Raw genomic sequence first — 16471 nt, forward strand, 5'->3', positions numbered from 1 at the left:
TCTTCAGATGGAATTATTTGTAGTTGAAGGTTGAGCTGTGGGATCCTTGGTTCTAGGTAACATCATCAGTGCTAGAAGGGAGAAAGGTTTGCAGGGAGAAAGAGGAGGAGGAGAAAGAAGAAGGAGGAGGAGGAGGAGAAGGAGGAGAAAGAGAAGGAGGAGGAGAAGGAGGAGGAGGAGAAGAAGGAGGAGGAGGAGGAGGAGGAGAAGAAGAAAGGAGAAGGAGGAGAAGGAGGAAGGAGAAGGAGGAGAAGGAGGAGGAGGAGGAGAAGAAGAAGAAGAAGAAGAAGAAAAAGAAGAAGAAGAAGAAGGAGAAGACGACTGTAGGGTCCTTGGTCCTTGGTGCTCTGTGAGCTGGGTGGTTTTCTGGCAGACGCTTCATCACCAAACTAGGTAACATGATCAATATTAGAAGGGAGTGGGGTTTGTGGAGAGGAGGAGGAGGACTATGGGGTCCTTGCAGTGATGGGATTCAGATAGGTGAACAACCGGTTCTCTGCGTGGATGCCGCTTCTGGAAGTCCATTCTGGGCCTGGGCAACAAAAAATTAGCTACTGGTTCTGCTGAAGTGGTGCGAACTGGCTGAATCCCACCATTGGGTCCTTGGTGCTCTCAGATCTTGGTGGTTTTCTTGCAGGCGTTCAGTTGTGTTCTCCTCCTCCTCCTATCTGCAAATCCCTTTCCCTTCTAGCTCTGATGATGTTACCTAGTTGGGTCATGAAACATCTGCAAGAAAACAAGCAAGCTCAGAGAGCACCAAGCACCCCAGAATCCTCTTCCTCCTCCTTGCAAACCCCTCTTCCTTCTAGCTGTGATGATATTACCTAGTTGGGTCATGAAATGTCTGCAAGAAAACAACCCAGTTCAGAGAGCGTCAAGGACCCCAGAGTCCTTTTCTCCTCCTCCTCCTCTGCAAAACCCTCTCCCTTCTAGCTCTGATGAGGTTACCTAGTTGGGTCATGAAACGTCTGCAAGAAAACAACCAAACTCAGACAGTACCCAGGACTCCAAAGTCTTCAGAGTGGGCTCCTTTCAGGTGTACATCTGCCCACATTGGTTCAAGAAATGAAGGAAACCTCGATGTCTCTTACCTCATTATGTTGTCTGAAATCACTGAATCACAGATTTGTACAGTTGGAACACACTACAAGGACTCAATCCATCCATGTTTGCCATTTACAACCAACGACTAATAAAACTATCCATGGGAGAGGGCTGTCCAGCCATACATACACACACACACACACACACACACACACACACACACACACACACGTAGGTCTTTAGTTATTCGGGTTTTCTCCCACGTAAAATTGGAAGTGTCTTGGCGACGTTTTGACGAAGTCCCATTCGTCATCTTCAGGCTGGTGTTTTCGGCTTCGTGCTTCTAGGAGCAAATTGCAATTTGCTCCTAGAAGCACGAAGCCGAAAACACCAGCCTGAAGATGACGAATGGGACTTCGTCAAAACGTCGCCAAGACACTTCCAATTTTACGTGGGAGAAAACCCGAATAACCAAAGACCTACATACAAACACCCGTGAAAACCTCAGAAAACAAATACATACATACATACATATATATACATACATACAATTTAAAAAACTGCAGAAATGTGTCAGAAAACAAGACACAGCATTTTTATTTTTTTTGAGGGGGGGGAGAAGTTTTGAGAACCCTGAAGTCGCTTTATTATATGCAGCTCTTTTAAATTGGTTTTTAATCGATGTTTTAACGGTCGGGCTTAATATACAGGCGTTGGAATTGTTAAGACACATCAGGAAACAGGTGCGATAAGTAAACAGTGTACAGTTGTTGGGGATAAACGTGGAGCAGATCCTGGTTGAAACAGGTTGGCCATCCTATATGTAGGATGGCCATAGAATTCTGTACAAAAAAAAAACTTGTGGGGGGGATGTGTTTTATTCACACTCTTTAAAATATCTGCCAAGGATATGCCTTTTTTTTCTAAAAAAAATAAAATAAAATAAAAGCTGTTAAATATCTATTTTATCTTTTCAAGTAGTCCTCGAGTTACTATCTAGCATTCATTTAACAACGGCCCCAAATTATGACGGTGCTGAAAAAAGGGACATAGTTCTGCTCCTCACACTTACGACCATCCCAGATTTGATTGTGAGGCAAATCGTTGTGTATTACAACAATTGTAGCATCCCGGAGGGTCTTTCTTGGGGTCTTCTGGCCAGCAAAGTCAACGGGAGAAGCCAGGTACACATAATAACCCCGTGATCCACTTAATAACCAGCAGTGACTGCAGCAAAAAAAAAAAGTTGGAACTCGCCTCATTTAACGATCTCCTCATTTAGCGACCAAAGTTGCGGTCGCTAAGTCAAGAACTATCTGCATGTCTACATCAAACTCAGGGTGGTTTGCCACAATAAAAAAACAGAGAAAAATTTATAAAACAAGACCATAAAACCAACACATGAAAAATATAAAGAGTCCTCGACTTACAACAGTTCATTTAGTGACCGTTCAGAGTTACAACGGCACTGAAGAAAAAGACCTAGGGCCACTTTTTGCGCTTATAGTACATTCCCCTGGTCACGTGATCAAAATTGAGACGCTTGGAACCGGACTCCTATTTAGTGACGGTCGCAGTGTCCTGGGGTCCGGCTTTTGCGACCTTCTGACCAGTCAAGTCAATGGCCAGATTCATTTAACAACCTGCTAATGACTTAACAACTGCAGGGATTCACTTAACAGCTGTGGCAGGAACGGTCGTAAAACGGGACAAAACTCACTTAAAAGTCTCACTAGCAACCGAAATTCAATTGCCGTCGTTAAATCAAGGACTACCTGTATACAAAGCTTGACGAATGACTTTCAAATGTTAAAATGTTTGAAAAAAAACCACACCAAACCAACCTGTAAGGAAATGCACCTTATAGCTCGATTCAACTAAAGCACAAAACGTTATTTGGTCAACAGGCACACCTATCCTAATGTATAATTTCTCTGTTGTAAAATTCAACTTGATTAGGCAGCTGTTTCCACAGTCTCCAAAACCCACAAGTATCTAGAGCAGCATTCTTCAAAATGAAAAAGGTCTTCTGTAGTCACAACATAAGCCTAAGACTAAAAATCAGGCTTTTCAGATGCTATATTTTTTTCTATCCTGCTCTATGGAGTAGAGAGTTGGTCTCTGACAGAAGGACACCGGAAGAGACCGGAAGCATTTGAAATGTGGATTTACAGGCGGCTGTTACGTAGAAGCTGGGTTGACAAGATCAGAAATGAGGAGGTGATCAGCTGCCTGGGAAAGCCAAAGGAAATCACCAAAACAATTAAAAAAATGAAAATTCGAATATTTCGGACATGTGATGCAACACCCAGAAAAATACGGCATACTCCATTTAATTCTCCAGGGAAAGATTGAAGGCAAACGAGGACCAGGCAGAAGAAGAACGTTGTGGCTTCAAAATCTAAGCGACTGGTTTGGACAAAACTCAGCAGCATGCGGCTGCTGATAAAAACAGGATCGTCAACATAATCGCCAACGTCCGATAACGGATATGGCACAAGAAGAAGAAGATCTAGAGCAGCATCTTCACACACTTGCACGCAATTTTCGTTTGCCTGGCGTCATGTGAGAATCCAAGACTTCATCGTTCCCGGGAGGCTGAGTATACGATGTTTATTTCCAAAAAGGAAACTGAGCCTCAGCAAGTGATGTGCAAATTCTGTCTGTGATGAAGTGTGTGCCTCACCCCTGTGCAAATCAGCTTGGAGAGCTTCTGCTCCAGGGGATTTGAAAAGAAGGATCCTCGGGAGTCATAAAATACAACAGCCGAGGTGGCGCAGCAGTTAGAGTGCAGTACTGCAGGCCACTTTAGCTGACTGTGTTCAGCAGGTCAGCGGTTCAAATCTCACCGGCTCAAGGTTGACTCAGCCTTCCATCCTTCCGGGGTAGGTAAAATGAGGACCCAGATTGTTGGGGGCAATGTAAATATATATATATACATTGCTTACTGGTGTACACCACTTAGAGAGTGTGCTTGCACTTAAAGCGGTATATAAGTCTCATAAATAAATAAATAAATAAATATGGGCTGACAAAACTGGCATGATAAATTTCTATTACAAAATGCACACCAGCTGGGATGGGACACAAGTCGCCTTTATTTTAAAAATGGAAGACAGGCCTACACACATAAGCTAGCCACACTAGGAGATGTACTTTCTACTTTCTGTAATTAATGGGAGGGATTATCCATCTGAAACTCACATACTTAATCGAGCTGTGCGTGTCCAACAGGGCATCATTCATACAGATGTGTTTGGACTACAAGTCCCATAATCTCTAAAGGCTATCTGGAGAGAGCTCTAGGTTAGAAAAGGCAGGAATAGGAGAACGGGAGGACAGGAGCTAAAAAAACAACAACACCAGAATTACATCCCTATTTTTCCTAACCCCAGGTTTCAAAGTGATAAAATCTTATAAAAGGCCAGCCCAAAGCAGGAAGGGAAGAGTATGATATTGTACAGAGAAGTAAGAAATTTATTACAAAGTGTAACAGTAAAGAACTCTTTAGGCAGCCAGAATTATTATTATTTTTTTGTCTGTTTGCTTGTTTTTCAGCACATAAGCGAGTGTGTCACTTGAGTCCCCGAGTAATTTGGTCATCGCATCTGTGTTTCACGCAGGAAAGAACAGGAACGACAATAAGGCAAGCACTAAATGGGTCAGGATGTGTGATCCTTACCGTTCTGATCCCTGCAAGGATTCCTTAGAACAGAACGGATCAGAAGGGTGTCCTTTGATGTAAAAAGAGAGGATGGAATGGGGTGGACGGTTCCTAATGCTCTTTCGGATGGAAAAATCTTCTCTTCATCATCATACTGAAAGTCGTTGTGAAGAATATAGAAAACAGCACGAGATCCAGACCAAGCTGCTTCCTTGAAAACATGGTCCAACCTGGGCAACTTTTCAGACTTGTAGACTTCATTTCTCAGAATCCACCGTGGCTGACTAGGGGATTCTGGGAGTTGAAGTCCACAAATCTTCAAGTTGCCCAAGTTGCACACTCCTGCTTTACAGCACTTTTGTAAAAATTATACTTTTGCAATCGAAAACTTTAGTCGACATTTAAAACGTTTGCAACTCAGAATGTTTTTAATTCAAAGACAATTTCTTAGCTCCTTATGTGGTGACTTTTTCATTAATTCACCTGCTACTCTACATGAAGCAGGTTAAGAGGAAAAACCAAGCAGAACGAATCAACGCTACAGATCACCAAATGTAGAGACAAAAGAGTTATACGGTATGATCGTCCTGACTGAAACCTGGGAGAACTAGTGCTATTCGCTGGCTGAAAAATCCCTTTGCTGTTTGTTTGTTTTTAAAACAATTATTTTGTATGTTTGTGTAGGGGTTCTAATAGCTGCTATTTCAAATGTTTATGGAATGCATCAAACTCTTTCAGGGTGAGATATAACATCTCGGTTATACACCATCAGAAGGAAAGAAAAAAGCCCATTTTTTTTTTTTGCAAGTTAGCATCAATTTAAAATTGCTTCTGGTCACCTGGATTTTTTTTTTTTAAAAAAATGCTTGATCCACCTCATTCCAATATGAAATATAGCCTCGTTACTTATTTAAAAGCCTTCTTCACCACCATTTTAAAAATGGCAGACTGCACCAGACAATATTGCTTGAAAGTTTCAGTCAAGACTGTGGACCAAGCCTCCCATTTGAGTATTTTTCTCTTTGCCTCATGAATTGTGTTAGTTTTGATTCAGCTCTTTTAAAAACGGGCTTGCACCAAAATACAAATAAACGCAATATCGGATACGCGGAAGGGCGAGCTGACTCCTTGATCGATGCTCAGTTGCCAGCGGTGAACACTCTGCAGTCGATGGCGGAGCACACTTTGTCGTAGCAATAGTTGTGTTTTTTGGTGGGAGTGGCGTCGCTGCTCTCCGCATCCACCACGGTGATGGGACTGTCTCTCGCAAACACCTCTGTGGATTCCCTCCAGATGCAGTCTGCGGTGGCCTTGAAGCTATAATGGTGACACTTTGGCCTCAACTGAGTGGCGTTGTTGAAAATCTGCCGGCTGTTGGACGTAGCAATTTTGATTTTCAGGGCGGCATCCACGCGATCCACTACGGTGTACGTGGCGATGCTGCCGTCGTCGAAGCCCACAATGATGTTCAGGTGCCTCTGGGAAAGAGTTAGGAAAGTGGGGGTTTTGTACAGTGAGCAGGCCCCGATGTTTTTGCCATCGGCCAACCTCATTACAATTAAGATGGAGATGCCACTGTTATCCTCATCGTCTTCCCCACTGCGAAAGCAAATGTAGACCAGGTAGCGTCCGTCCTGAGATAGCTTCTGCCTCCATATGATACCCGAAGCGTGGACCACTCGAAGCTTGCCGCTGTGAAGGTCCAGGATGTTGATATTCTCATCCCCGCAAGAGAGAATCCCCAGTTTTCCATTGGGCGATATTTCAAAATCCTCTAACGTTTTCAGGACACTATTAGGCAGCTGTAAACGTCTAGAGACGACTTCCTCAGTAAGACTGTAGATGTTCACGGTTTCAGCAGACGTGATAAAGACCACAATATCCGGGCAGTCTGGGATGAGCTTGATATCCACAATGGCAATGCCATCGTCACAAGAGAACTTTTTGGTTATGCTGCCAGTCCACAGGCTGACCGCTAAGATTTTGTTCTTTGTCATGCCAACCACAAAGGTGTTCGCGGTGGTTATAAACGCGTTCTGCAAGGCCACAAGAATGTTGCAGACGCGGTGTCCGGTAGACAGCCTCCACACCCTTGATGCATTTTGCTCACAGAGGGAGACCACAAACTGGTCATTGTGGGTGATCAACAGTTGGCATATCCTCTGCCCATTGATGCGGAAGAGATTTTCGCCGGAACCCGTTTGCCACACATACTGGCTGCATTTGTCATCCGACGTAATCATCAATTTCCCATTGGAAGTTAGGACGCATCTTTCAACCGGGCTTTCATGCTTAAATACTGCTTCAATGAAGCCTGTGCTGAAGTTCCATTTATGGATAGCTTCAGATCCATCCAGTGTGTAAATTGCTTCCCCCTTGGAGGGCAAAACGAGTCTTTGGATTGGCTTGCCTGTTTTGTCAATGTTGGACATTGCAGTGATAATATCAATGTCCCATACCGAAAGAACCCCACTGGTGGACAAGGAGAGCAGCATGTTGTGATGATTTGACTTAATCAACCGGACAATGTTTCCTGAGATTTCTTGTAAGCTCGCCATGCACTGTCCGGTATCTCTCCTCCAAATGAAAATGGCAGAGGTATTTTCAATAGATGCAACGATATAATCTCCGTTTTTGGATAAAGCGGCTGAGACAAAGCGCTCATTCCTTTTCGCTTTAAACTTTTCTGCAACTTTCCACATGCTAGTGTCCAGCAGGTCAATACTGAGAGACTTGCAGATTAAAATGGCACTTTGGTCTTCAGCAAGTTCAAGGCTGACAAAATCACTATCCCCCCTCCTACAATCAAAGTCATCCATTAATTGAGGATGCGCAATTTCCTCTGTGTTCCAAATAGAAAGGGCCCCTTCACTGTCCACCATGACCATCTCTTGAGCTGCATCTAAGATGAGAAGAAACTTGACAAACCCTCCCAAAAATTCGGAGGTCACTGTGGCTAGCTTGTCGCCGCTGCCCAAATGAAATATTGATGCCGTGTTCAGATGTTGTCCACAGAAAGCATACATCCCATCTCCTGAACACTGGACGCAGGTGACTTCATACCAACAGTGAAACTGATATAGTGGCCATCCGTAGAGTAGATCAATCACTGTAATGTCCTTACTAGCTTCCAACCATGACAGTACGTGGTTTACTGAGAGGGTAAAACCATTTATAAAACTGGAACTCACTCCAATTCCGCTATGCTTCGATCCTTTAATTTCCACCTCAGAGAGAAGACAAGAGTTTAGATTGTCATAAATCAAGAGCGTGTTCTTGGTGGTGGCCACCACAAGGTATTTTTCATCGCTTGTCAGTTTCATGCCCAAAATAACTGACTGAGTGGTTGTAATTTGCCTTAAGAGCTGGCGAGTCTCAACATCCCAGGTACTGATAGACCCATTTTCTAGAGCAACAATAACTATACTTGGATTAAAGGTAGGTAAGATTTCGGTCACTTGAGAGCAGTTGGAAGAGAGAGGTAGTCTTTCAGGACTATAAGTTACATCCATAGAAGAATGAAGTGGAACTATAGAACAATATTTAGGACCATCTTTGTCACACTCGAGAAGAAGCTGTCTCAGTTTGGGCAAGGAACTTATCACTGGGAGTAACCTCTGTTGTAATTCAGCGGAAAGGGTCCCTGGGTATTTTATCACTTTGTATTTGATGGCCCGCAGTGTGTTTGCTAAAAACTTCAGCTCTTTTTCTTGTGAGTAGTTATAGGCCAGCTCCACATCGGAAAGGGCTTTGTCGAACTGCCCAATTTTAATCATGGTGTAAAGCCAGCTGAAGTTCATGATGACACCGTACAAAATGTCATCGGTTTTCCCACACTTGGTCAGGTGGTGCAAAAGCTCAGTCATTTTCCGGTGGTTAATGAAAAAAATGTCGGGCTCCAAAGGGTTGCACTGGAAGACCCAAGGCTGATCAGGAGATTGCCTATCAAAATTCACGTGGTCCATCATGTGTCTCTCCTCGTCATTCATACTCCTGCTGTCACTGTCCAGACAGCCGTTCAGATATTGATCTTCACCGTACAGAGATTTCCTTCGGCCTCCAGACCAAACTCCTAGAAAATACTCTGCAATGACAGTGTGCATCTCATGCACATCTCCTTCGTTGTGAAGATAAATCTTTTGGGCAATCAGCTGTAGGTGCCGATTAGCCCAGACTAGAAGAGTCACATTTTTCACTTGTCTTTGTATCAGGTATCCTGCTAATCCTTCTTTTAGTTTTGCGATGTAGATGTAAGGTACCCTCAGCGGGTTGAGGTTCTGGATGCTCTGACTTAGTTCAAGCATGACGGTATTGTCAAGAGCTAAAATGTCTTCCAATTCCATTTCACTCAAGCCGGATTTGGACATTGTGATATAGCCAAGGGCTCGTGATAAAAGTTTGGGCCCACAGCTGTTCTGCAGAGACCAGAACATCTGTTCTATGCTGTCGTGAACAGTGACACAGAGGGAAGACCCATCGACATCCTTGTGGGATCTCCACTTTCGAACTTCTTGAAAGGTTAAGTTGACAAACATAGGCAAGGTGCACTTGGAGAATGCTTCGTTGACGTAGATTTGTTGGCCCGAGGTCACTTTTCTCTTCACCTGGAGCAACTGGTGCTTGAGGAATTGACTGCACATCTTTCTGTCCCTGGCTGTCAATTCAATGTAGTTGTCTTCGTCGTAGATAAGGCTCTTCAGTTTTTGCAGGATGCCGTGTTTGTTCGGCAGGGTGGACAAGATAATTCGCACCGAACGGGGCAGGTGGACAGGAAGCCACCACAATTTCCTGGCGTCATCGTTTTCGGCCAGTTGTTCCAGGGCATCGAAAATTAAAACCAGGGGTCGGTGAAAGGAAGACTCATTCAGAAGGTTAACAAGCAAGTCTTGGAGATCGTGGATCTTTTTCGGGTAGCTGTGCACAAGGCATCGATAGTTAACAGCCAACTGTTCACAAATACTTTGAAGCAGATTCCTCAGGTCTGTACTCCTCTCTGTCAGTCCTACAAACCTTATAATCACCACAGGATCAGATTCGGGCCCCATTTCTTCCTTCAGCCATGCATAAGCCTGCAAATGTAGAAGTACAAAGAGGTTTATTGTTCAAATTAGTAGACACACAAGCAAGAAACACAGTCAATACTGCTAGTCCTAGACCAGGGGCAAGCAACCTTGCCTCTTTTATGACTCGTGGACTTCCACTCCCAGAATTCCTGAGCCAGCCATGCTGAGGGGAAAGAGAGAGTTTTCAAGCTGAGCCAGGCTGGCTCAGGAATTCTGGGAGTGGAAGTCCACGAGTCATAAAAGAGCCAAGGTTGCCTACTCCTGACCTAGAGGAACATATGAAAGCTTAATTAATGTTAATTAATGTAGACTTTATTAGTTTAGAGCAGGAGTAGGCAACTGTGGCTCTTTTATGACTGGTGGACTTCAACTCCCAGAATTCCTGAGCCAGCCATGCTGAGGGGAAAGAGAGAGTTTTCAAGCTGAGCCATGCTGGCTCAGGAATTCTGGGAGTTGAAGTCCACAAGTCATAAAAGAGCCAAGGTTGCCTACCCCTGTTCTAGACAGTTTGTCTAACGACCATTGGAAGTTACAACGGCATGGACAAAAAGTGACTCAGGACCATTTTTCACACTGATGACCCTTGAAGCATCCCCGTGGTCACATGGTTTACATTCGGGTGCTTGACAACTGACTCACATTTATGACGGTTGCAGTGTCCCAGGGTCACTAAATGAAGTGTTATAAGGTGAGGACTACCTGTATTAGCAATGCTGAAGATGACATTCTACAAGCCAAAACAGATTTATCTTCCAGCTCAGTGGTTCTTAACCTGGGCGATATTGCCCCCCAGGGGGCGATTTCGTTTTTCAGGGGGGCGATGGAATGAAAAGGGGCGATGCGGGGGTGAAGGAACGAAAAGGGGGCGATATGGGGGCGATGGAGCGAGAGATTTTGGGGACACTTTTGAGACTTTTTCGTACAGTGAATTGCTATATATCTGTCGTACAAAAACATCAGATTGCTCGCTATTAGTGGATTGAATTGTGTTTTCAAATGTTCCTCTAGCTAGCTTCAGTACAGAACGCCGTACATATGTGAATACGCATCGCTTATCTTCTTGCGCATTGCGGTTTGTTTTTATGCCCTTTTTATATTTCTTTTTGCATCTTAAATTTCACTTGTAATTCAATCGTTAAATGTTACTGTTTTTCTTTTCGGGCATTTCACTTTCTTGCCATTGAATTTTGTTTTCAGTGGTCACTACATTTAAGTGTCTTGAATAAATAAGATAATAATGAAATACATGTATCACGAAGTTTGGGAATAAAGTGACGGGTGGCACCCAAAATTTTCACACAATTGAGATATGGGAAAAAGACTGGAAATAAATTATTTGCATCGATAGGTCCAGATGACAATTTTAAAGAAAACAAAACAAGTGTTTGCATAAATTGAAGAATTATTTCCTATGTTGTGATTGAGAGGGGGGCGATGACAACTTCCTCATTGGCTCAAGGGGGCGATTTGTTCAAAAAGGTTAAGAACCACTGCTCCAGCTTATATAAGAAGGGCAGTAAACAAGTCCGATTTCTCACCCAGTGGTGCATTTTTCAAAACCTTAGGCCTAAATCCATCCCTGTCATCAGTTCTGGAAAGATGCATTTCAACAAGCCATGATTTTATCAAAATGGTGGTTTGCAACACTGCTAAAAAAAAAAGAGGCAGTTTGACCAAGGTGCTACATTTTGTATGATTTCTTTCTTTCTTTCTTTCTTTCTTTCTTTCTTTCTTTCTTTCTTTCTTTCTTTCTTTCTTTCTTTCTTTCTTTTTCTTTCCTTCCTTCCCTTCCTTCCTTTTTTTCCTTCCTTTCATCTCTCTCTCTCTCTCTCTCACTCTCACTCTCTCATTGTGCATGCTTCAAAACCGATTCAAAAGACAGACAAAAGTGCCCCCTTCAGCCTTTTTTTGTGAGCCTGAAATAAAAGTTGTGGCTACTTTAAGAGCCCATCAACTTCAATCAGTCAAACGCTTTCTCCTTTCTATATGCTACTTCAAGAATAGGACAGCCAACAAGGGAAGCTATCTATAGAAAGCTTTAATTACAGCCTGCCACGAATAGAGCTAAAATAAAACAGAGAAGTAGTCTTCAATTAGGTGTAAAACAGTAGGGGAAAAAAATCACAGGCGGGCTGTTGGTTTTTACCTTCTTTGCTACTTCTGCTAATAAGAATGTTTTTCCAGTGCACGGTCCTCCATATAGGAGAAGAGGATTAACATGGCCCATTTTCTTAGGCAAGAGATATTTGCGCATTATCGTTCTAGCATCACATCTATATTCATAGAAGGAAGAGTAGGATCTACACAAAGAAGAATGTTGCAGGACTTCATCATAAATCCAGTCCGTCTCTATGTCAAAATTCTGTTGCACTGTTGCTTGGATGATGTCCACCATGTCTTCGTAGAATTGTTTGCCCAGTCCTTCGATGTAGTGGCTCTCCACTTCTTGGGTGTAACCGTACTTGATGTCACAATGGGTAACCGAAGTGTAGACCCTCAAATTGGAGGAAGCCACAATGGTAGGTACAAATTCATCCCTGAGTTTCACGAGTTTCTCCAGCGCTTCTGGATCCCTCAGGAATTTCCCGCCTCCGTGAAGTACGTCCATGTATTTCTCCATCTCGGGAACTTTCACAAAACGTTCGATGTTGGCAATCTTCCGGATGTAGCAAACACATTTCTTTAAAAAAGCTGGTGTCTGATTTCCTAAGGCAAAATCGAATTCATCTTCAATAGCTGGGAGGGAGATAAAAGAAAGAAGAGGACATCTAAATATCGTGGAGAGCAAAGCGAAATCTGCTGCATTGAATCTAAATTTACTAGGCCGTATCAAGCTCCTCTAATTGTTTTCCCGTCTTCTATTCTTGGGGCCAGGAAGACAAAGCCACTTATGCTCTATACAGATAGTCCTCGCCTTACATCAGTTCATTTTAGCGACCATTCAAAGACGGCACCGGAAAAAAAAGACTTAGCACTGTTGTTCACACTTACGGCCATTGCAGCATCCTTTTGGTCACGTGATCAAAATTCAGACGCTTGGCAACTGACTCGTATTTATGTCCCGGGGTCATGTGATCCCCTTTTGCAACCGTCCGACAAGCAAAATCATTGGGGAAGTTGGAGTCACTTAACAACTGTGTTAGTAACGTTATCACCTCAGTGGTTCACGCAGCAACAGTGGCAGAAAAGATCGTAATGTGGGGCAAAGCACACTTAGCAAATGTTTCACTTAACAACAGACATTTTGGGCTTTATCATGATTGTAAGTCGAGGACTACCTGTACAGTGCCTTTTCTATCTCTCCATCGCTCAGGAGTGGGGTTAAGAGACACAGTTTAGGAACAGTAACACCTACGAGGAACAATTGCATGCGATTATTGGCTACAATTTTTTTTTTTTTGCACATACTTCCCTGATCAGGTGCAATCCTATCTCAGCATGTATCTATGCACTGTGTGCCTGTGTTTCATGTTTACCAGAGCAAAGATATCTGTTTGCTTGACTGTGTTTCATTTTCCCCTTTTCATACAGTATCTTCACAGCTGTCTTAAACATCACCTTTATTTCTTCTGATACATCTTGCCATTTGCTCTGTCTGGCAGGGTTGCAAGAGGCTTCCATCTTTAAAGCAAGAAAAAAGACAACAAGGGGAGGGGGGGGAAGGAAAGATCAGTGCCAGGGGCTCAGACAATGGCAAAAAATGAACTTGGCAGGTTTTGTATTTTTAATATGTTTATTAATTAAATATTATTTGCTGCCTCTCTCCTTTCGGGGAAAAAAAAAACCCCTTCAGGAACAATATGCACAAATCCAAAGGCAGGGATATTTTTTACAATACAAGATAAGTGAGCAATATTAAGATAACTGCTCTCAAGATCGATCAATCTGAAGAGAAATGGAAGGGACCATGGAGGTCTTCTAGTCCAACCCCCCGCTCAAACAGGAGGACCTATACTAGAACCTATGGCACGCGTGCCAGAGGCAGCACTCAGAGCCCTCTCTGTGGGCTTGCGTGCCATTGCCCCAGCCCCGCCTCCCACAGTTGGTCCCTTCCTCAAAGGCAGCCCCCCCAGAGGAGTCACGCCCAAGCGTGGCCTGCACGGACCAGTGCAGCCAAGGACATGGCAGCCGGGCAGTGGGGACAAGACTCCGCCCTCGCGCCCCGTCATGTGCAGAGGATGCTGTGGGGCGCAAGCGGAGGACATGGCCGCCTTCGCACTGCTGGGCGGTCTGGGCGATATGTGGCGGGCCACGGAGGCGTGAGTGGCCCTTCGGGCAGGCAGGGGGGCAGGGCAGGGACGGATTTTGGGTACTCAGTCTCTAAAATGTTCGCCATCTCTGCCCTATACCATTTCAGACAACTGACTGTCCAGTCTCTCCTTTAAAACCTCCAGCAATGAAGCACCCACAACTTCTTTTTATATACATATTATTGATTTTTTTTAAAAAACTGACAAGCTGGTGCTTAGTAAATAACATGTTGTCTAGGTTCACATTTCACAACAATCAATTATAGCCAATTTCTATCATATTGTACTCTACATAACAGCTTTCCTTGATTTTTCTCTTCTTTCCATATTGTTCTCTTCTGCAAACATCAGGTTAATACAGTTCTTAGTATTTTAGTAACAAAGAGGTTAAACAGAAACATATACCTAGCATTTATCCAATTGGTAATAGCATCAATATAGAACCTTTTCTGATTAGTCCTCTTTGTTGCGTTATATGTCCTGTTTTCACCATTCTCACTGAGACTTTTCTCCCACAAAATTGAAATCATTTTTATCTGTTAAGATTTTCTCAAACTTGATTTACGGTGAAATAGCTAAGCCAATGGTGGCGAACCTATGGCGCGGGTGCCAGAGGCGGCACTCAGAGCCCTCTCTGTGGACACACGCACTGTCACCCCAGTCCTAGGCCTTCAGCTGGGTTTTATAAACCCTTTTTGCTTTAGGCTTCCACCGCCGTGTACAAAAAAAAAAGGTTCAATCCATCAGTCAATTTCAACTTCTCGCGGGAAAAAAAAGATCTTGCAAAGTTGGAATTGATTGATTGAACTTTTTAGTCCCACCCAGTCTGCCGTTACCACCGCAGCCACGCCCACCCAGTGGGCCACGCCCATCCAATGGGCCACACCCACTCGGCACTCGACGATGCATAAGTGGGTTTTGGGTTGCAGTTTGGGCACTCGGTCTCTAAAAGGTTCGCCATCACTAAGCTAAGCTGTTTCCCTCACAATGATCCTCCCAACAATTACATTTCTCATATCACAAGAAAAAATAAAATAAAAAAATAAATACAATACTACTCAGAATAAGGAAGAAGAAGCACCCACAACTTCGGATGGCAAGTTGTTCCACTATAAGTGATAAGTGCCACAATAAGATAAGTTGGAAATAAGATAACGGCTCTCACTGCAGCCAAGATAGAAGTTTGCCATCTTAATTGGGGAGCAATTGAAATAAGCACACTTTTATCTTTGCTGCACTGTTAGCGGGAGCATAAATTTTTGACAACAGGTAAGAAACTGTATAGCCCATATTCAGAATAAAGGAAGACTCGTAGAGGTGAGCTTTAACAAAGATATGGCTATTATAATGACTGTATGTCAAGGCCATGGTTCTCCCAGGTGCAATGTATGGCTGTGAAAGTTGGACCATAAGAAAGGCCGAGCGCCAAAGAATGGAGGCCTTTGAACTATGGTGCTGGAGAAGACTCCTGCGAGTCCCCTGGACTGCAAGGCGATCAAACTGGTCAGTCCTAGAGGAGATCAACCCCGACTGCTCTTTAGAAGGCCAGATCCTGAAGTTGAAACTCAAGTACTTTGGCCACCTAATGAGAAGGAAGGACTGGAGTCCATTTAAGTTCATACCTACTGCTTCAGTGACTCCATCCAGCCACCTCACCCCACTGTCCATCTTCCCCTCTCCAATGTCCTCCCCATAATCTGCTGACTTGCCTGTTGTTCATCCATTTCTGTCCATCCTCTCTTTTCTAACATTCCTCCTCCTCTGACCTGCTCACCTATAAAGGCACTCTTCCACAGACCAGCATTAACCCTGACGATGTCAGAAGTATCTGACGAAAGCTTGGTGATCGGTGATGGTATTAAACTTTTATACAGTATCTCACCAAGAATATCTGTGGAGATTTTCCATTATCCAGGTCATGGTTGACCCAAAGGTGCTTTTTCAAGAGGAACTGGACTTGCAGACAGCTGGTCATTTTCCTTCTTTTAGAGAGTCGTTGAGGCCACTTGGAGGTATATCTGTGTCCTCGGGGTCACCTGAGTGGTGCCAATGGGTGTGGAGTCTTCCTATAACCCTTTCAGCAACACCAAGAAGACTCCATACCACTCAGGTGATCCTGAGGACGCAGATAAACCTCGAAGTGGCCTCAACGACTCTCTAAAAGAAGGCAAATGACCAGCTGTCTACCAGGAGTATAAATCCTTCCATTTCCCACCATCCAGTCAGAGCTGAAGAAGCTTCTGGGATGGGAAGTGAAACGTCTTCAAAGAGAAACAAAAAAGCTGGTTCTCACCAAGAAAGGCTGAAGATTGTTACCAGTCACAAGTTGGAGACCTGGTGACTTAGTAGACTTCTATTAAGTAAAAACATCTCTCTCTCTCTCTCTTTCTCTCTCTCTTTCTCTCTCTCTCTCTTTCTGCTTCGTAGATCAGGTGTTCTGATAGACCAGC

General features: G+C 43.7%; 1 protein-coding gene across 3 annotated transcripts in view; it reads right to left on the reverse strand.

Annotated features, from left to right (window-relative positions):
- Positions 1 to 3959: 3959 nt before the first annotated feature.
- Positions 3960 to 16471, reverse strand: part of NWD2 (NACHT and WD repeat domain containing 2) — a 58282-nt gene continuing 45770 nt past the window's right edge. The window contains exons 5-7 of one of the 3 annotated variants that reach the window (XM_039347598.1): positions 13248 to 13392; positions 11918 to 12507; positions 3960 to 9777 (exon numbers count right to left, since the gene is read on the reverse strand). In XM_039347598.1, the coding sequence (XP_039203532.1) occupies positions 5848 to 9777; positions 11918 to 12507; positions 13248 to 13392 (4665 nt within the window). In that variant the 3' untranslated portion in view covers positions 3960 to 5847. The remainder of the gene's footprint in view (positions 9778 to 11917; positions 12508 to 13247; positions 13393 to 16471) is intronic. The other 2 variants (XM_039347607.1, XM_039347616.1) reach the window with 2 other exon arrangements.

This window comes from Crotalus tigris, unplaced genomic scaffold (assembly GCF_016545835.1).
Source record: "Crotalus tigris isolate CLP2741 ecotype Arizona unplaced genomic scaffold, ASM1654583v1 scf7180000017559.9942113025:1136094, whole genome shotgun sequence".
NCBI lineage: Eukaryota > Metazoa > Chordata > Lepidosauria > Squamata > Viperidae > Crotalus > Crotalus tigris.